At 40.9% G+C, this 22,621-nt stretch overlaps 1 protein-coding gene across 2 annotated transcripts in view; it reads right to left on the bottom strand.

The window, feature by feature from the left end:
• LIMA1 (LIM domain and actin binding 1) overlaps nucleotides 1-22,621 on the bottom strand; it is a 98,316-nt gene that overhangs the window by 43,785 nt on the left and 31,910 nt on the right. Inside the window, exons 2-3 of one of the 2 annotated variants that reach the window (XM_081082643.1) lie at nucleotides 17,859-18,000; nucleotides 2,148-2,193 (exon numbers count right to left, since the gene is read on the bottom strand). In XM_081082643.1, coding sequence (XP_080938769.1) covers nucleotides 2,148-2,193; nucleotides 17,859-17,977 — 165 coding nt within the window. In that variant the 5' untranslated portion in view covers nucleotides 17,978-18,000. The remainder of the gene's footprint in view (nucleotides 1-2,147; nucleotides 2,194-17,858; nucleotides 18,001-22,621) is intronic. The other variant, XM_081082644.1, reaches the window with a different exon arrangement.

Raw genomic sequence — 22,621 nt, 5'->3', positions numbered from 1 at the left:
AGGAGGTCACAGTTTGATTCCCCATCAGGGTACATGCCTGGGTTATGGGCTCGATAACCAGTGTGGAGCATGCAGGAGACAGCCAATCAATGATTCTCTCATCATTGATGTTCCTGTACCTCTCTCCCTCTCCCTTCCTCTCTGAAATAAATACAAATATTTTTTTTTAAAAGAGAAAGAAAGTCTAGGTCCTCACAATGGCCCTATATCGCCTTGCTTTCCCTATTACCCAAGCATATGAAGAATGTTTCTGCCTCAGAGCATTTGCATGTGCTCTTATCTCTTGCCTGAATCATTCTTCTCCCTGGCTCAAATCTTCAGATTTCTGCTCATATGTCTCCTTATCAGAACCTTTCCTTGACCACTCTACGCTCTATCTCTCTTAGCTGCTACATGTTTTCATAGCTCTAATCATCAACTGACACAATATCTTTGTCTGTCTCTCTCACTAGAACAGTGATGGCGAACCTTTTGAGCTTGGCGTGTCAGCATTTTGAAAAACCCTAACTTAACTCTGGTGCGTGTCACATATAGAAATTTTTTGATATTTGCAACCATAGTAAAACAAAGACTTATATTTTTGATATTTATTTTATATATTTAAATGCCATTTAACAAAGAAAAATCAACCAAAAAAATGAGTTTGCGTGTCACCTCTGACACGCGTGTCATAGGTTCGCCATCACTGCACTAGAATGTAAACTCTATGGTGGCAGGGAGGTAGTCTGTATGAATGCCTAAAACAGGGCGTGGCTTATAGTAGGTGCTCTTTGAATATTTGCTAAATGAATAGTAAAAGGAAAGAAGGAAGGACAGAAAGTGGGGGGAAATAGCAGGCAAGGGGAGAGAAGGAATAAAGAAAAGAAACCAGCATTTGAGCCCAGCTGGTCTGGCCCAGTGGGGGTGTGCAGGAGAGAGCTGATTGATGATTCTCTTTCATCACTGATGTTTCTCTCTCTCTCTCCCTCTCCCTTATTCTCCAAAATCAGTAACATAATAAATAAATAAATAAATAAATAAATAAATAAATAAATAAATAAAAAGATTTAAAAAAACCGAAACTAGTATTTGAGTGAAATGATGGTAGCTTTTTCTTACAATGTACCTGAGGGGATCCAATTTTTGAATTACAGGAAGATTAAGCTAAGGACCCATTTAGCATTACCCTCTCCCCCCTTTTAGAGAGAACAAATTGACAGGGGCATGTTATATACTAATTTAAACAGGTTAGGTACTGAAAACTGCCAGGAGGATGTTTTCGTAATGCCAGCCAAATTAAAGAATTCTTGTCCAAGTATGTGAGGCTCCTCTCCCCCCCATAAGATTAAATGAGGAAAATTTCAAAAGAAATACACCATACAACCCAGCTGGAAAGTTAGCTGGCAGGGAGAGTAGAGAATGGGTACCAGCAGAGAGCTTGCTCTGAGGTTTTAGACTTTGATGGATCCTGCAGCTCAGAAACTTGCTAACTAGACTGGGTCAAGAAGTTTGTTTCAAACAAAGAACCCAGAGGAGGACAATAGCTGCACAGCTGCTACCACTTAAATGCAGAGATAAAGAAATTCTCGTTGTTTGATTTGGAAAAAAGGATGGCATGCCCTGACTGGTTTGGCTCAGTGGATAGAGTGTCGGCCTGTGGACTCAAGGGTCCCGGGTTCAATTCCGGTCAAGGGCATGTACCTTGGTTGCGGGCACATCCCCAGTAGGAGGTGTGCAGGAGGCAGCTGATCGATGTTTCTCTCTCATCGATGTTTCTAACTCTCTATCCCTCTCCCTTCCTCTCTGTAAAAAATCAATAAAATATATTTAAAAATAAAAAAAAAAGAATGGCAGCCTAGGAAGCCCTGTATCCTAATTTGAGCAGAAGTAATAAGCCATTTTAGTAACCTCAGGCAAAGCACTTGGCCTTCTGTCCTTCACTCAACTCAGGAAAGAAAAAGTGGTTCAAAAGGAGTACATCTGTGAAAAAATGATTCCCTGCACCTAAGCCAAGTTCTCCTGAGCAAATGGCTCACAAATCAGACCAGCTGGCACAAGCGCCTGGCTCAGCTGACAGGGAGCCCAAGCCCCACAGCGGCTGCAGGTGGCTGGGCCACACAGGCTCTGCTCCTGAGGCCTCACATGCCCCGGGCCTTCTGAGTACTTACATTTCTCCTCTTTTCCGAATTTGCTTCTTCAGCGGCTTTCTGGTACCTTCAGAGAAGGGAGGGAAAAAGAGAATGTCCTCAAATTAAACTTATATTTTTACTATTTCAATCTTTAAGAAAACAACTTTTGCAAACCTATGTCTAACAGCAACGATCTTTAACAACTCTATCAGAAGAAGCAGAGAATCAGAGTGGTCCTCACCTCTTGCTGTTCCTGTCATCTGCTCTGATATAACACATCCAAGTTGATGAGGCCAAATGCTGGGAAACAACTGGGTAGAGCAGAAAGTACCCACAAAGTCTGGGGTGTCAGTCCCAGTCTCATCACTTATTAACTATGATGATGTCTGGCAAGTCACTTAATCTCTCTAAGCCTGTTTTCTTATCTAGAAAATGATTTTATACAGCTACTTCCAGGGTTGCCAGAAGGCTGAATGAGATCACGTGTGTAAAACTGCCTTGGGATTAGTCAAAGGATATGGCATTGCATTAATCCTAGCATGTACATTTCCTCCACATTAATGCCTTTGAAATCTTCCATTCTTGTCAGCCCAGAGGTAGTCACACTGCCTGCACATGTGTGAATTTGGTCTAAGTATTGGTATTGTCACTTTGGCTCAGTTAAATGTATTTGATGGTACTACACATGTTTTAAATGCAATTTAAAATGTGTTTAAAGAGATTATACTATGATTTGGCATTTAAAGAAAAATTATTTTACTTTTTTATGTACACATAAGAGTGACACATGAGCCCTAACCGGTTTGGCTCAGTGGACAGAGCGTTGGCCTGCGGACTGAAGGGTCCCAGGTTCGATTCCGGTCAGGGGCATGTGCCTTGGTTGCGGGCACATCCCCAGTGGAGGGCGTGCAGGAGGCAGCTGATCGATGTTTCTCTCTCATTGATGTTTCTGACTCTCTATCCCTCTCCCTTCCTCTCTGTAAAAAATCAATAAGATATATATTTAAAAAAAAAAAAAAGAGTGACACATGAGAAAAGTTTATGTGTTAAGCAAGCACTGGTCCTGTTTAATTAGCAGTATTTTTTCATAGCGATGCATGAAATAGTGGCACAGCCTACAGTCAATGTCATCTAAGGTTTGATAAACAGGCATATATAATGTATTATTACTTTTATTACTTTATTACATTTATTATTAATTTTAGCACTTTATCATTTTTATTACTTGGCTCAGGAGATTCCCTGAGAATCAAGTAAAGTCCCAGGGCTTTTCAGCAGGGGGAGGGGGGTGGGGGAGGGGGGGTGGAGATCAGGTTTTCTCCATTTGAAGATCAAGGAGGCCTGGGAGGTCCAGGAGGCAGCAAACCTCCAAGACTACCCAGAACATTAATCTGGCTCCCTCAGAGCCTCTGAGTGAAGCATTGAAGGTGGCACTATTGCTCGGAGAAACCATGTGCCTCTCCTTGGGTCTGCATGCCTCAGCAACAATCCAACCCCAGAAAAGGGCATGTTCAAAGGGCTGCTTTTTTCTCTGTATTAAGGTAGAATTTCAGAATTCACAAGATATTTGTAGAGGGAAAGGAGGTGAGAGAAGAAGAGCAGATGGGCAAGGGCCCATTCTGTGTGTTTTGTTTTGTTGTTGTTTCTTTTAAATTTATCTTTATAGCCCTGACTGGTTTGGCTCAGTGGATAGAGCGTCAGCCTGCGGACTCAAGGGTCCCAGGTTCGATTCCAGTCAAGGGCATGTACCTTGGTTGCGGGCACATCCCCAGTGGGGAGTGTGCAGGAGGCAGCTGATCGATGTTTCTCTCTCATCGATGTTTCTAACTCTCTATCCCTCTGCCTTCCTCTCTGTAAAAAATCAATAAAATATATTTTTTAAAAAATTTATCTTTATTGTTGAAAGTATTACAGATGTCCCCTTTTTTTTCCCATTGACCCCCTCCACCCAGGTCCCATTTCTTTACCAAAACCAACTTTCAATTAATAAACAACTTCAGAAGCTCAGAACTTTCTTAGTATGCGTGTTAAATAGAATAACCTCATACAAAATGGAAGCCAGAAAAAAAGTCCTGATTCTGGCACTGTTGTTTACCTGCTGTGTGATCTGGGTTATATCACTTCATTTATCATTTACCGGCCTCACCTACAAAATTAGGTGACTATGTGAGATGATTTCTATGTTCTCCTTCCATTCCTATCACTGTTTAAATTTTAATAATCAGATATTAGTAAGCATCTAATTCAGTTGAGTATTACTCTGCAACTGAGCAAAACTTTCTATAGGATAGGGTAAAAAAACACCCCAAAATTTCTGGGATTTTACTGACCATAAAGAGGTGATGAAAGAAAATGATATTAGAAGTGCTATAAGTTAAGCAACAAGCTGGAAAGATATTTGCAACTTATATTACACAAAATGGCTAATTTCTCTAGAATATCTCAAAGAACTCTTACAAATTAATAAGAAAATGACCAACTGCCCAGCTGGTGTGGGTCAATGGTTGAGCATCAACTCATGAACTAGGAGGTCATGGTTTGATTCACAGTTAGGGAACAAGCCCAATTTCTGGGCTCCATCCCCAGTAGGGGCCATGTGGGAGGTAGTTGATCAATGATTCTTTCTCATCATTGATGTTTCTATCTCTCTCCCTTTCCTTTCCTCTCTGAAACCAATAAAAATATACACATCCTATATAATAAAGAGCTAATATGCAAATGGTCATCACGCCCTCACGCCCTCACGCCCTCACACAGGGGACGGGGGGCTGGGGCACCTGAGGCTGCGCCCCCTGTCCTGGCACCAGGCTGGGGGACCTGAGGCTGCACACCCCCCTCCTTGCAGGACTTGACGGGGGTGGGGCCGGCCAGGTCCGTGCGATTTCGAGGCGCACAAGGGTGGTGGGGAACTTGACTCTGGGTCCCGTGGCACACGCCAGACTCTGACAGGGGGGAGATTTTCATATACATTTTACTAATTTTCTTTCATCTCTGACACTTCTATAATAGAGAAAGGGCAAATAGCAATATTAAAATATTTCCTCTAATTAATTCCCTTTTAATGTACACGAATTTCATGCACCAGGCCACTAGTGTGTGTGTGTGTGTGTGTGTGTATGTATATATGAAAATTACAAATAACTTAATAGAAAAATAGGCAAAATGAGGCAAGAAACGCATTTCAGACACAGAAAAATAGCACACGCAAAGGCCCCAAGGCAAGAAAGCGTTTCATGTATAGGTACACAAAGACCCCCAGTGTTGCTGAAGTGCACTGAGAAAGGGGGAGAGCAGGAGATGACGCTTGGAAGCAGGGGCTTTGTAAGGGTTTTTAACTTAATCCTAGATACAGTGAGGTCCTGGCCAGGTACCTCAATTGTTTAGAATGTCATCCCGATATGCCAAGGTTGAAGGTTTGATCTCTGGTCAGAGCGCATACAAGAAACAACCAATGAATGCATAAATAAGTGGAACAACAAAATGATCTCTCTATCTCTCTCTCTAAAATCAATCAGTGGGGGGAAAAAACTTTAAAAAATCCTAGGTACAACAAATGGTCATCAATCCAATGCATGTTTTTAACAGAGCTCTTTGGATACTATGTGGAGAATGGCCTGGAGGGGGCTGAGAATGGGGGTGGCATTAGCGAGAGATGATGCTGGTTTGGCCCAGGGTGGTGGCATTGGAGATAAAGAATAGTGAATAGATTTGAAACATACTTCAGAGATAGAATCAACAACATTGGTGATGAGAGGTGGGGGAAAACAAGTCAAAGTGATCCCCAGGTTTCTAGCAGCTGGGTCAATGGAAGTACTATTTACTTTACTGGAATGGGGAATTCTGAAGGAGGAGTGAATTTGCGGATAGGGAAGATCAAGAGGTCAGTGTTAGCCATGTTAACTAAAACATCCATTTGATGGTGGCAGTAATTAGATACATGTGTCTAGAGCTCAGAAGAGAAATCTGAGCTAATACTATAAATGTAGGACTTGTCTGCCCACAGATGGTATTAAAGCACAGGAGTATATGATATCACCTACAAAGTGTGTGTAGTGCAAGAAAAGGCCCAGAACTCAGTCCTGGAGACCTTAACATTAAGAGTCAGAAGAGGAAGAAGAGGTGATAAGAGAGAATGGCAAGGAACAGGCAGAGAGTTAGAAGGAAAAGCAGTAAACTGCCAGTGAAGTCAAGAGAAGAAAAAAATGTGGGAAGGAAGAAGTGGTGAGAAGTCATGCAAGACAAAGGCTAACAAACATCTCGATTTAGCAACACAGAAGCCCTTGGTTAGCCTGGCGATCTTCTTCCATTGTGAATATAGTATAATTAATTTACCCATACTCCTTTTAATGGGCATTTGGATTGTTTCTAGTTTTCTACCATTGTAAATAGTGCTGTGGTGAATGTCCCTGTACATATATCCCTCCCTCCCCACTTGCACATATGTCTGAGAGAGTACCTAAAAATGGAACTGCAGAAACACAGTGGATTATAGCTAGGAAGGCACTAAGAACCTGCCTTGAACTTGTGTTTCCACAACCCTTGGTAATCATCTTCAGTGTATTACAGCAATAATACAATATATGAAAGCCAGAGCCAATCAGCAAATGGATTTATTCTTAGTCAACTGTTCTCCAAGGCAAAATATTTACACTGTGGGTAGTTGGGTAAATAAGTTCAGAAGTTCCCTTTACTGTCTTAACAGAAACACAGATTTAAAGAAAGAAGATCAAACTAATTTTCACTTCAGTCCTGACCTTTTAGCACTGAAGCATCTATATATACTGATGGCTGTCCTGAATTGTTTTGAAACTCCCAACCAAATATCCCCACCTTTTATTTGTAATGAAGTACTTGCTAAATAGTAGATTCAAAGGGAGACGGGTTCTATACCACTGCTTTCTCCCAAGCCAGGTTCTTGCTACTTTTACACTTTGTACCCTCAGAATGCTAAGAGACGCTAAGGCCTAATCCTTCTGAATTTGGTGTTAGACCAGGATTCTGGCCTCAGACTTTCCTCAAAGGCATTTAGAGCTATTAGCATTATTCTGACACAAAATATGAAGGTTACTGATTTGAGGAAGGGGCGGAGGCATTTTGAAAATTGAAAGTTGAGGAGGAAATATTTGCAATGAGATTTCTATGATTAAAATATCATCTCTCTTCCCTGCCCAGGTTTTTTTTTTCCCCCCTTGAGTCTTTTCTTCTTCACATGCTGAATTTAATTTTGCAACTGCTCATTAATGCTCAGCTGTGAGGCAGGCAGCTGATGGAGGATGCTAAAATTATCTGGGGAGTAATAACAGTGTCTCAAACTTTTCTAAGGCCAGAAAACAAAGTTCCTGAGCCATGACTCTTACTTATAAGCCCTCAGATAGAGCAAAGGGAACACTGAGCCAAAAAGGGAAAATGGAAACTCCCAAGTTTTAGTGAATGTATTTTCTTCTGGAACAATTTCACCACCAAAATATTACAAAGAAGCAAAGAGGTTAACCAGGAAGATCTAAGGGTCAATTTTTTTTCTTGTCTTACTGAAGAAGAAAACTAAATATAAATCCTGTTCTTCCTTGGGACTATGGAGTAGGTAACAAGAGTGGGAAGAGTTGTGACAGGGGAAGGCACTGTGGGAGGGGGAGGAATATGTGTGCTGTGTTCTGCCACTATGTAGGGTGTGGTCTTCAGTCATAGTTGCTGGACATCAAGTTCATATTCTGTCAGAGGAATGGGATGAAGGTTAGCCAGGTCAGTAGTTTTTAAGCTCTTTTTGCTGCAGAATACTCTGTTCAAATGATATCTTATTTAGAACCTAACACAAAAAAGGGATCAAAGCAGGATGACTAGGGTGAAAGGGCTCAGGCTCAGCCCTTTAGATCATCCCATTTTCTCAGAATTACCTCCTGAGGTTCCTCTGAAGAACTCAGTTAAGAGAGTTTAAAAACCACTGAGCTAGATTCCCTTTAATTCTGAAAATGTCAAACAGGAGCCTTCTGCAAAGAAACCAAATTCCACAAAAAGAGTCAAATTTTAATCAAGCAAAGGATTATGCTCTGTTGAAGTCAATGGTAAGTGAAATCAAAGCTAGCCATTCAAATGGACCCATCAATAGGCCCTTCCTTACCGCAAATTCAATTATTTAGATAGCAGAGAAGTTTAGTAAAAGAAAACTCTGGAGCTATAAAGTACCCATGAGACAAGCTCTGATGCTAGAAAAATTACTCTTATCTACATATACATGTAAATGCATTGTTAACAATTAGAAAAACCCAGCGAGCGGCCTTTCCTCTGCTCAACTTCCTGTCGATGGCTTCTACAGAGAACAGTCACCACACTCATGGCCAGGATTTTGCGCTCAATAGTTCAGAGGCCCCCAGGGAGATAACATACTATGACAAAAGGCGTGCAATCCCTTGTTTGTACAGACTGGATTCGTCACAAATTTACCAAGTCAAGAATTCCAGATACAGTGTTTTAGCCCTCACCTGGAATTCATGAAAAATATGGAGGAGATCCACAGCACCCGCATAAACTGCATATTGTTACCAGCATTAAAAGTACAAAAAGACGTCCATGCTGGGGAAAATATGTATTAAAGATGCTTGAATTAGAAAAAGCACATACTCCTTAAATTCACAAGAATATTCCTTAGTGAACCCAAAACTGAAAGTGGTTAAACATTTGACAAGAAGCAAGCCCCTGAAGGCTGTCACAAGGACTTCCAACAAAGGAGGACATGACTCACAGGTTCCTCAACAGCACTGGGAATTAGTGGTGTCATGTCATCTAACCCTGTGGCCCAAGAACTATTAAGTCCTCATGCCAGAGCAGTTTCAGATTAAAAATTTCAGATTTGCTCTGGGGGGGTGGCTCCATTGGTTGGAGCATCATCCTGAACAGCAAAAATGTTGTGGGTTTGATTCCCTGTCAGGGCACATACCTAGGTTGCAGGTTTGATCCCTGGTCTGGGGTGCATACAGGAGGCAATGGATCGATGTGTCTCTCTCACATTGATATTTCTCTCTCCCCTACCCTTTCTCTCTCTCTAAAATCAATAAAAACATATCCTCGGTGAGGATTAAAAAATAATAATGAAATAAAATATTCAGATTTGAGTTTTTATTTAAAGAGAGTGAGAAAGTGTTTTCATTAAAATATATTTTAAATGCTAGTCATTTTCACCGACACAAAAAAGTAAAGCCCAGCTAATTCTATGAACATCAGCCAGATTAAGTTTCCTCCAAATTTTATATTAATTTCTGACCAGAAACCGCCTATGTGTTCCTACAGTCTCTTGACTAGGCTTGTATAGGATTTACTAATTCCAAACTCCATATTAGAGTGTTTCAAAAAATAAGGGAAAATCAGGTCACCAGGTGTTGGAAGGAGACATTCATATGTGCCTTGTAGAACACAGTCCTGCAATCTGCTTAGGGAGCACACAATGAGTGAACCCTAAAAGCCTTAAGGAATATCAGCAATACGTCTCCACTTAGTAAGAAACCTGAAGAAGAAATCCAGGCAGATCTCTGATTTTCACATTGTGCCCTATCCTACTTCTGTGCCTTACCTCCTGATATCCCCTTCCTTGGCCATGTCACCACTATCTTCCCAACCAACCAAATAAAATTCTACTCATCCCTCAAAGCCAGTTCAGTAGTTAGGATATAAGCATCAGAAGAAAAATACCAGGCAGAAGCAAAATACTAATATGGGCTGGTTACTTTCTATACCTCAGTTTTCTCGACTATGAAACAGGAATAATGTCCCTCCCTCATGCAGTTTTTGTTGGGATTAGAGGTAGTCTCTATTTCTATCAAGAGTCTAGCACAGTACTTGGCACATTAATTCTAATTAAAGAGTTCAGGATTTATAGTGTTGCATAACTGCCATTTGCCCTTATAACCTTCCTGGAGAAAAGACAAACTGCTATGCTCTGACGCTCTCTAAGATCCCTTTGCACTTTCTCACTGCAAAATTAAGAATGCCCCTAAGATGAACAGCTTTTTCCAACTTCCTAACTCTCATCAGTGCAACTGTGAGACTCAAACCCTCTAACCTGAGAATTGGCTGAGCTGGACAAGGAGGGAACTAAGGAAAGTGTGAGAGTTTCACTGACATGACTGACCAAGTCAGGCAGAGAAGGAAGTGCAGCCAGGAAGGGGACCGACATCCACAGCCTGGGTGTCCTGGAGTGGCCAAAGAGCAGGATCAGTGCGAATAACATATGGAAGCACAGGAGGCTCTAGTCAAGGAGTAGGCTTTCCAGATGTACATTTCAGAGGTAGAGTCTGGGTGATGATGGGGTTCGGATTAGATACAGGGGCACGAGAGACAAGGGGCAGGTTGAAGAAGTCGGGGAGATCAACAAATTGTGAGTCCAGAATATCAGTCAGATCATTTATGTGGACCAGTGATGCTTTACTGGAGGCACGACTGGCCCCACGGGACGTTTGGGAAAATGTGGGAATCTTATTGGGGTTTCTCCTCCACCCCTTTTTGCTTTTTTTTGGTTGTCACGATGTCACAGGGTGCTACCAGCATTTGAAGGAAGGCAAAAATGATGAACATCCTGCATAAAGAAGACCTGCCTCATCTAAAATGCTAATAGCACCCCCACTAAGAAACATTGAGAAGAGAATGAATCTGGAAGCTAGTGTCCCCTTGAAGTTAAGGAACTTGATCCTGAGGCTTCACCCCTGCCTCCCCCCGCCTCCCCGCCCCCCCAATGCAACAAATGGGAGGATAAGAGGATTACAGTAGATAGTTGTGAGTCTAAAAGCACAGGTTTAGAACTTCAGAACAAGGCACAAAATACAAGAGATGGGAAACAGTATGGAAATGTAGCGGAGTAGCACCCCTGACGCCCGGCGCCAGAATATTTCAGAGAAGCATGTGCAGAAAGAGTAGGCAGACACTACTCAGAGACAGAATGCATGTCAAGGAAAAGCCAAGTCCAGCTGAAGAGAGGAGGGGCTAGAGAGGGTGAAAAGGGTAAGAATGCGAAGAAGTTTCTCTACAGAACAGGGAGTTTCCAAGTCCCATTAATCACATCTCAACACTGTCTCAAATCCTTCCCTTCCTTTCCATCCTTGCTGCCCCCCACCCTTAATAGCTTTCACTTTGGTTCTCAAGAGAGCCTCATGATGTGTGACTGTGCTATCAATCTCTCCCCTTTCCAGTATGCCTTTTACACCTTTGCCAGAAGCATCTTTCTAAAATACAAGTCTGATCCTGTCATTCTCGCTGCATGAAAACCTTCAATTGTTTCCATTGTTTATCGCCTTCCAGTCCCTTCTCCCCTTTGTATTCTCCATGCCAGATGGCTTGCTTTCCTATTTCCTTTACTCATGTTCTGCTTTCTACAATCCTTTGCTTGAACCTAACCTTCTGCTTTATTTTTTAAAAATATATTTTTATTGATTTCAGAGAGGAAGTGAGAGGGAGAGATAGAAACATCAATAATGAGAGAGGATCATTGATTGGCTGAATCCTGCATGCTCCCCAGTGGGGATCGAGCCCATAACCAAGGCATATACCCTTGACCTCCTGGTTCATACGTTGACGTTCAACCACTGAGCTATGCTGGCCAGGCTATCATTCTGCTTTATGCTCAAGTTCACAAGTCCCTCTCTTCCACTACCAGTGCTTCCTAAATTTCCTTAAAAATAAAAATCACCTGAGATACTTGTTAAAAACACTCTTGGGCCCCATTCTGATATTGAATCAGAATCTTTGGTGGGGGGGGGGGGGGCGGGGCGGGGAGGAGGGAGACAGGGAAGCCACATAGGATGGTTTTAAAACATATCCAACAAATCAAGCAATGACAAGTGCTGGAGAGGATGTGGAAAAAAAGGAACCCTTGTGTACTGCTGGTGGGAATGCAGACTGGTGCAAGCACTGTGGAAAACAGTATGGAGTTTCCTCAAAAAGTTAAAAATGGAACTCCCATTTGACCCAGTAATCCCACTTCTAGGAATATATCCCAAGAAATCAGAAACACCAATCAGAAAGGATATATGCACCCCTATGTTCATAGTAGCACAATTTACAATAGCTAAGATTTGGAAATAGCCTAAGTGCCCATCAGCAGATGAGTGGATTAAAAAACAGTGGTACATCTACACAATGGAATACTATGTTACTCTAAAAAAGAAGGAACTTTTACCATTTGCAACAGCATGGATGGACCTGGAGAGCATTATGCTTAGCGAAATAAGCCAGTTGGAGAAAGATAAGTATCGCATGATCTCATTCATATGTGGGATATAATGAACAACATAAACTGATGAACAAAAATACATCCAGAGACAAAGAAACACTGAACAAACCATCCAACCTCAGAGAGAAGGCGGGGGGGGGGGGGGGGTAAGAGATCAACCAAAGGACTTGTATGCATGCATATTAGCATAACCAATGGACACAGACACTGGAGTGGTGGGGGCTTGTCCTGGGGGGTGGGAGTGGCCAGGGAGGGGTCAATCAGGGGAAAAAGGAGACATATGTAATACTTTAAACAATAATAAAAAAATGTTTGAACAAAAAGTTTTATCATGAAAAAACAAACAAACAAAAACATATCCAAACAACCTTCGAAACACCACCCATCAAAAAGTAGTCAGCCCTGGCCAGTTTTCTCAATGGTTAGAGCATCGACCTGCAGACTAAAGGGTCTCTGGTTCGATTCCTGGTCAAGGGCACATACTCTATTGCAGGCTCTATCCCCAGCATGTGCGGGTAACAGCCAATTGATATGTTTCTCTCATATCGACGTTTCTCTCTCTCTCTCCCCCCTTCCTCCTTCCCCTCCACTCTCTAAGAAGATCAATGGAAAAAATATCACTGGGTAAGGATTAAAAAAAATAAAAGTAGAATCCTCAACAAAAGTCTAGCAAACCGGATCCAGCATTACATTAGAAAGATCATACACCATGACCAAGTGGGATTTATTCCAGGAATGCAAGGCTGGTACAATACCCGCAAATCAATAAGCGTAATACATCACATAAACAAGTTGAGAGACAAAAAAAATCACATAATCATATCGATTGATGCAGAAAAGGCATTTGACAAAGTCCAACACCCTTTCTTGATAAAAACTCTCAGCAAAGTGGGAATAGAGGGATCATACCTCAACATAATAAAAGCCTTATATGACAAACCTACAGCCAACATCATACTCAATGGGCAAAAACTAAAACCATTTCCCTTAAGAACAGCAACAAGACAGGGATGCCCACTTTCACCACTCCTGTTTGACATAGTACTGGAAGTGCTAGCTAAAGCGATTAGACAAGAAGAAGAAATAAAAGGCATCCAAATTGGAAAAGAAGAAGTAAAATTGTCATTATTCACAGATGACATGATACTGTACTTAGAAAACCCTAAAGACTCCATCAAAAAATTATTAGACCTAATAAATGAATTTGGCAATGTAGCAGGATACAAAATTAATGCCAAGAAATCTATGGCATTTTTATACGCCAATAGTGAACTTACAGAAAAAGAAATTAAAAAAACAATCCCATTTACCATTGCACCAAAAAAATTAAGATACCTAGGAATAAACTTAACTAAGGAGGTAAAAGACCTCTACTCAGAAAACTACAGGACATTGAAAAAAGAGATAGAGGAAGACATAAACAGATGAAAGAACATACTGTGTTCATGGATTAGTAGAATCAACATCATCAAAATGTCCATACTCCCCAAAGCAATTTATAGATTCAATGCACTCCCCATTAAAATACCAACAGCATATTTCACAGATCTAGAAAGACCTCTCCAAAAATTCATCTGGAATAAAAACAAAACAAAAACCCGAATAGCTGCTGTGGTCCTGAGAAAGAAGAACAAAGTAGGAGGGATCTCAATACCAGATATCAAGCTGTATTACAAAGCCACTGTTCTCAAAACTGCCTGGTACTGGCACAAGAACAGACATATAGACCAATGGAATAGAATAGAGAACCTAGAAATCGACCCAAACCACTATGCTCAATTAATATTTGACAAAGGAGGCAAGAACATACAATGGAGTTAAGACAGTCTCTTCAATAAATGGTGCTGGGATATTTGGTCAGACACATGCAAAAAAGTGAAACTAGACCACCAACTTACACCATACACAAAAATAAACTCAAAATGGATAAAGGACTTAAATGTAAGACGGGAAACCATAAAAATATTAGAGGAATCCACAGGTAGCAAAATCTCAGATATATGCCGAAGGAATTCCTTCACTGACCCAGCTCCTACGGCAATGGAAACTAAAGAGAAAATAAACAAATGGGACTATATCAAAATAAAAAGCTTCTGCACAGCAAAAGAAACCATCAACAAAACAACAAGAAAACCCACTGCAAGGGAGAACATATTTGCCAATGATATCTCTGATTAAACCTTTATCAGAGAGATTAAACCTTTATCGCCAACATTTACAGGGAACTCATACAACTTAACAAAAGGAAGATAAACAACACAATCAAAAAATGGGCAAGGGATCTAAATAGACACTTTTTGAAAGAGGACATACATAAGGCTGAGAGACATATGAAAACATGCTCAAAGGCACTAATCATCCGAGAGATGCAGATCAAAACGACAATGAGGTACCATCTCACACCTGTCAGAATGGCTATCATCAACAAACCTACAAATGACAAATGCTGGTGAGGATGCGGAGAAAAAGGAACCCTCGTGCACTGCTGGTGGGAATGCAAACTGGCGCAGCCACTGTGGAGAACAGTATGGAGTTTCCTCAAAAACCTAAAAATGGAACTTCCATTTGACCCAGTGATCCCACTTCTAGGAATATATCCCAAGAAACCAGAAACACCAATCAGAAAGGACATATGCACCCCTATGTTCATAGCAGCACAATTCACCATAGCTAAGATTTGGAAATAGCCTAAGTGTCCATCAGCAGATGAGTGGATTAAAAAACTTTGGCACATCTACACAATGGAATACTATGCTGCTGTAAAAAGGAAGGAACTCCTACCATTTGCAACAGCATGGATGGAGCTGGAGAGCATTATGCTAAGTGAAATAAGTCAGTCAGAGAAAGATAAATATCACATGATCTCACTAATTTGTGGAATATAATGAACAACATAAACCGATGAACAAAAACAGATGTAGAGACAGAGAAGCATCGATCAGATGCTCAAAACTCAAAGGGAAGGTAGGGGAGAGTGGGGGTGAGGGGGAGAGATCAACCAAAGGACTTGTATGCATGCATATAAGCATAAGCGATGGATGTGGACAACAGGGGGTGAGGGTAAGGGCAGGATTGGGGGGATGAGAGGACATTGGGGGGGGATAAGGACACATTTGTAATATCTTAATCAATAAAGGGGAAAAAATAAAAAAATAAAAGTAGAGTCAAAGTCCCCTTCCTCTGAATATGAGCCAGCCTTCATGACTCGCTTCTAATGAAGAGAATGTGGCAAAGTGTATAACTTCTGAGGCTAGGTCATAAAAGGCAATGCATCCTCTCACCCTGACTCCCTTCCTCCTTTGTTCCCTCACTCCCTCTGTGTCTGGATGTTTGCCCTTGGAATGCAGCCAACCAAACCAAGCAGCCAAATGGTGTTCTGAACAGGGCCTCAGCTGAGAGCCCAGATGCCTACCAGCACTGACCTCCTCACTTGTGAGTTGAGTGAGACTTTAGGTAAAATTATGGTCACCAGTCTTTGAGCCACCCTTGCTGATGCTGAGGGGAGCAGAGGCAAGCTCTGGCCAAATTAGAGATTTATAAGCAAAATAAATGCTCTCATTATTTTAAGCCACTAAACTTTGGAGATTTTTTTTTCATGCAGCATAGATAACTGGTACCCCATGTGATTCTTAAGATGCAGGAAGTTTGGGGACCTCCTATACTCAGGGTGTGCCCCCAAAATGTATACACACTTTGAATAATTTTTACTTCCAATGAGTTAAATTTGAAAAGAAAGAAACATCAATTGAGCTATCAGCTGTTAAGTATGTATACATTTTTGGGGGACACCTTGTATATAAACTATACTAAACGTACCATTAAGTTCCTTGAGGTCAGGGATTAAGTCTTAATAGCCTTCAGATCTTGATCCTTTTTGTCTGAAATAGCTTCATTAATTTTCTTTTTTTAAATATAAGAATAATACATGCGTGACATAAAATTACAACAATATAAAATGCATAATGTAGAAGGTAAAAGGGCTAGGAAGTCTCATGCAATCTTCACTTCACCTTAAGCAATAACCAAGGTCAACAGTTTGAAAGGGCAGTGTTTTCCACATAGCAGATGCTTGATGGATTTGTTATTGAAGAAAAGGTGACACTGTAGATTACAGAAACCTCTTATTGATATTTAATTATATCCTAGATATAGCTCCCAGAATTACTTTCTTCAAATACTTACCATCCTTTTCTTAATGCATTGTAGCTACCTATCAATTAACAAACTGCTAGTGAGGTAAAACTACCATCTTCCTAAGCTTCTCCTCACTATGGCATCTTTATTGAGCAAAGGCAATGTATTTTCCATCATGGTTTCTTATTTACATACTAGAGGCCTGGTTCCTTGGCCTGGCCTGCACCCTCTCATAATCGGGACCCCTCGGGGGATGTCAGACTGCCAGTTTTGGCCCGATCCCTGCAAGCCAGGCTGAGGGACCCCACTGTTGCACAGGGCCTCTAGTAGATCTTTGGTTAATCTCTTCCTGTCCTCTCCCCTCCCCCCTTCTCCCTTCCCTCTAAGATTCATCAGTCTGTTCCATGTTTCCATGCCTGTGCGTTGAGCGTCTGCCTTCTGGTGGTCAGTGCACATCATAGCTACCAGTTAAACGGTTGCTTAGGCTTTCATATATATAGATAGTATTTCTTCAATACTTGTTGAGTATCTACTATGTTCAAGTCACCATGCTATACAGTGGGGATACAAAATAAGCAGGAAAGGGGCCCTCATATCAAAGAACTCATGGTCCAGAGTAAAAGTCAGCAAACTTTTTCTTCAAGGGTCAGATAGTATATATTTTAGACTTTGAGGGCCATATGGTCTCTGCTGCAACTCTACTGTTGTAGATGAAAGTAACCATAGACAATACACAAATGGTCATGGCTGTGTTCCACTAAATCTTTATTTACTAAAATGCAGCCAGTGGCCAATAGTTTGCCTACATAGTTTGTAATGCTCAACAGAACTTCATGCAATGATGAAATGTTTCTGTGATGTCCAATATGGTAGCCACCAGCTACATGTAATGAAATGTGGCCAGTGCAGCTGATGAACTGAATTTTAAATATTATTTAATTTTAATTAAAATAGTCATATATGTAGTAGCTACTATATTGGAGAATGCAGGTAGAAAGAATGCACCTTATATTCCATTCCCTTCAACTAAATCAAAACTTGATTTAAAACTCATCTCAACCAGGAAGCCTTTGTGACAAGACTCTGTCCATGATGGTCACTCTCTCTCTTACTCTTACTTATTTGGGACTTGTGACATTTTTGCTTGGTAATTATGTGTTTTATAATTATCTTTGAATTGGTTAACTTTTTCTTTCCCCAACTAAACAAAAATTCAAAGATAAAATGTGTCTCCTGATTATTATAGTCATCCTCCTTCTCCACGGTGCCTATATAGTGCTTAAAATACAAAAGGAGCTCAATAAAGCCATTTGATACCATGTGCTTCCTTTTACTGATTTCCCTGACAGGTGGTAATGTTTGCTCAAGACAGATGGTCCTTTTGGACCAGAATCAGCACTTACTTGGAGAATATTTCTACAATAGCCGATGACTTGTTCTTATTGACAAGAGAAAGTTCTTTGGCCGTTACCCTCAATGATAGTGAAGTCCACTGCCGTCGATTAAATGGAGTTGATTCCATCTTGTCTACAGATACTGAAATACCTAGTCAATAAAGAAAAGCAGAACATTAGACATAGGAGAGAATTCTCCAGCATCCAAGCACTGGCAGTGTTATGTTGAGAGCGAGCAGAGAGCCTTAGACCAGCAGACCACACTCTTCTACCGGTTCTCTCAAAAACCATAACCTTGGTCAAATGATTCAATGTCTTTGGGTTGTAGTTTCCTGTAAAATGAGAAGGTTAGACCAGATGATCTCGAAGGTCTCTTCCAGTTCCATCATTTTATGACTGACCCTACTGTGCAAACATCGATTGGCCTTTTCCTGAACTTAAGTCTGTTCCAAAGTCACATTAGGAGTGAAATGTTCCACTCTTCTGAGTTACATCCCAGGGGAGGTACAATCAGTATCTCTGTAGACTCAGGTCCAAATTAGGTTCTACCTACATCCAAGTTTCTTTTGGCTGCCCTCTCTCCCCAAACTCTGCAGCACTGACTTCTTGTTGGGGGAAGAACTGGGGACAGAGCGTGGATAATATAAAGAGCAAGGGCTTTAAGGCGAGATAGACTTCAGTTAAAATCATAACTTTGTTACCTTAAACAAATTATATTATCTTTCCAGTTTTAGTTTCTTCATTTGAAAAAATGAGAATACTACCTACCTTTATAAGGCTTTTGATATAGATTTAAGGAGATAATATATTTAAAATACTAGGCATGTTACAGTAGTATTAAGAGCATTTAAAGTATAATATATTAGTAATCGCTTTTGTTATAATTATTATTATTTTAAGCCTTTTAACAATTGGGAAAATTACTAGTATAATGACTTTAAATTCAGGGGGCTAAAACCTCTATACTTAAATTCTTTCCTAAAATCCTTTCAAGTCAAAGACTGCATAAAACCCTTGGTATCACCTGGTCCCTACTCTGATTTTGTTTGTGTGTTTTTTTGCCCCAGTAATTACCAAAGGAGTTCCAACCTTTGTCCAGAAGAGGTGAGATTAGAAATGAGTCAATAGTTTCCTTATTTAAAGAGTGAACAATATAGATGAAAGGACTACTTGCAGCTCTCTTTACAACTGCTGAGCATAACTGATCTGGTAGAATGTATGGCTCGGGTACTGCTTCCAACAGCCTTGACAACAGCAGAACACACCGTGCGCTTACCCAAGCAACCTGGGCTCCCATTTCACACTAAAAGTCCTGTGATACAAAGTGTGTGATAAGCAACCCTAAGAGACTGAGCTTCTTTTTCACGTGTAGTATTTTTTTTCCCAACTAAAGCTCTATCTGAAAACAACACTAGTTTTGCTATTTTTGTTTACTAATTTGTTCTAATCCCCAAGTTGGAACCCAACATAGAACCCTCTAATGCAGGGGTGGGCAAACTTTTTGACTCGAGGGCCACAATGGGTTCTTAAACTGGACTGGAGGGCCGGAACAAAAGCATGGATGGAGTGTTTGTGTGAACTAATATAAATTCAAAGTAAACATCATTACATAAAAGGGTGCAGTCTTTTTTTTTTTTTAGTTTTATTCATTTCAAAAGGGCCGGATTCGGCCCGCGGGCCGTAGTTTGCCCAGCCCTGATCTAATGGTAAGGAGCTCTGGTGTTAGAGACAGTTTTGGCATCTAAATGGGTGTTGGCCCCATCACTTAAAGCTGTGTCTGTCCCTAAATCTTAGATTTTTCACCCATTATAATAGTGCTTCTTCATCATATCCTTATGAGGAATAAAGAAGATAAACACCCTGACATAGAATAAGTAAACAATAAATGTCTGTTTTTTATATGATCTCTTCTTCCTGGATAAATAACCTTAATTCTATACATGTTCTTTGAAATAAACCTGAATGTATTAAATACTATGTGATATTTCTCTAATTGTTTTCCAGTCTATAACTGACAAACCCACCAAACATTGTCAGCCTTTTCTCTAACAAGAAAAAGACACTGAAATAACAAACAATTCAGCTACACTTCATTATGTAAAACCACAGTAATAACCCTTTAGAAAATAATAACCAACGCTTTAAAACATTTGGTACAATTATGCTTCTAGCATAGGTGTGGGTATAAATGTTGTCAGTTCTTCTACAGCAATCATTTCTGAATCAAAGAAAAAAAAATACAAAAGATAGGTTCTCAAGTTTGTCTGTAAAAAAGGAAAAGCATAAATTATTTGAGGGACTGAGTATGATTAAGAAAAGGAGTTTAATTCCCAAGTCTAATTCCATGGTTTTGATTTCTCTTGTCCAGAAAGTTAAGAAAAGTCAGAACATCTATTTTGGTATAAGGCTAGGGTAAGCACACTTTATACTCGAGGAATGAGGTGGCTCATATCCTGACCACACTTCTCTTCACAGAAGCATACTGTTATTTCTTAGCACTATAATTAGCATCCTATGAAACAGATAAAGGAAAGAATCACCTGGTATCAGGTTACTGAGTAACTACTCCTGACAGGTGTAGGGAGAGGGCCCTACCCAAATAGTGCGCATAATCTATAGGGCTTGCTAACGTGTACATGAATAATTATAGCACAAGGCAGAATGTGGTTAGAGGCAATGCATGTTTTGGAGTACAGGACCTGATTTTCTGGCTTGGTGGGTGAGACATCGGATTGCCTTGGGATTTAGGAACACAGCAGAATTTCAACAAGCAGGGGTGGGAGGAACAGCATTACACCATGAGGGAGCTGAAATAGCACAGGAGACTTCACTGGAGTTAGACTCTAGGTGCACTAGAAGTTGACGATAAGCTACGGAAAGACAGAATGGGAAGAGCTTGAAAACTAGGCTAAAGAGTTTGGGCCATATTCCAATAGTGGAGAGAACTAGCCTGTGAGTGAGTGACCTGAGGTCTTGTAATCTTCAAGTGCCACTCCCTAGCACAGCTGTGATCTTTATGGAAAATTAAAAAATCATTTCCCTGAGCCTCATTATGTGCGTTTGTAAGAAAAGAACTCTGTAGTGAATTCCTCAGTCTCTGTGGTGGGAAAAAGAACATTTCTGAAAAAGCAAGTACCCTAATAAGAGCCTTTTTTTGTTGTTGCTGTTGTTGTTTTTAGCTGTTGTTTTTTAATCCTCACCCAAGGATATGTTTTTTATTGATTTGAGAGAGAGAGAAAAGAAGAGAGAGAAACATTGATGTGTGAGAAAAATCTTGATCTGTTGCCTTTGTATTCTCCCCAATCATGAATCGAACCCACAACTGGGATATGTTCCCTGACTGGGAGTCAAACCTACAATCTTTTGGTGTAGGGGACAATGCTCCAACTAACTGAGCTACCTGGCCAGGGCAAGAGGCATGTTTTAAAAAATGATTCTGCAGCAGTGTGTAGCTTGAGAAGAGGGGAAAAGATTGGAGTGCAAATTACTAGTCAAGAAGATCCTAAAACTGTCTAAGTGATAGGAAATCAAGGTTAAAATCAGAATAGGTGGAAATAGAAAGGTGGAAAGAGAGCCCTGGCTGAGTTTCTCAGTGGTTAGACCAGGGGTCCTCAAACTTTTTAAACAGGGGGCCAGTTCACTGTCCCTAGACCGTTGGAGGGCCGGACTATAGTTTAAAAGAAAACTATGAACAAATTCCTATGTACACAGCGGCAGCAAAAACACCCAGCGGGCCGGATAAATGTTTTCAGCGGCCGCATGTGGCCCTCGGGCCATAGTTTGAGGACCCCTGAGAGCATCGACCCGGGGACAAAAGGGTGGCGAGTTCAATTTCTGATCAAAGGCACATACCTCAGTGGCAGGTTCAATCCCTGGCCCTGGTCTGGGTGCATGTGGGAGATAACCATTTGATCTGTCTCTCACACGTTAATGTTTCTTTCTTTCTCTCTCTCTCTCTCTCTCTCTCTCTCTCTCTCTCTCTCTCTCTCTTCCTTCTTCCCTTCCACTCTCTCTACAAAATAGTGTGTGTGTGTGCGGGGGGGGGGGGGGGGTGGAGGGAGGGGAGGGAATATCATAGATGAGGATTAAAAGAAATACAAAAGAAAGAAAGAGTGCCCCAACCAATACGCTCAATTAATATTTGACAAAGGAGGCAAGAACATACAATGGAGTCAAGATAGTCTCTTCAATAAATGGTGTTGGGAAAATTGGACAGATACATGCAAGAAAATGAAACTAGACCACCAACTTACACCATACACAAAAATAAACTCAAAATGGATAAAGGACTTAAATATACGACGGGAAACCATACAAATACTAGAAAAATCCAAAGGCAACAAAATCTCAGACATATGCCGAAGCAATTTCTTCACCGATACAGCTCCTAGGGCATTGGAAACTAAAGAGAAAATAAACAAATGGGACTATATCAAAATAAAAAGCTTCTGCACAGCAAAAGAAACCATCAACAAAACAACAAGAAAACCCACTGCGTGGGAAAACATATTTGCCAATGTCATATCTGGTAAGGGCCTAATCTCCAAAATTTATAGGGAACTCATACAACTTAACAAAAGGAAGATAAACAATCCAATCAAAAAATGGGCAAAGGCCGAAACCGGTTTGGCTCAGTGGATAGAGCATCGGCCTGCGGACTGAAGGGTCCCGGGTTCGATTCCGGTCAAGGGCATGTACCTGGGTTGCGGGCACATCCCCAGTGGGAGATGTGCAAGAGGCAGCTGATCGATGTTTCTCTCTCATCGATGTTC

Source organism: Myotis nattereri, assembly GCF_964212035.1.
Source record: "Myotis nattereri genome assembly, chromosome: 2".
In the NCBI taxonomy this organism is placed as follows: Eukaryota; Metazoa; Chordata; class Mammalia; order Chiroptera; family Vespertilionidae; genus Myotis; species Myotis nattereri.
Note: the sequence above shows the minus strand (reverse complement) of the source record. Positions and strands in the feature narration are given on the sequence as shown.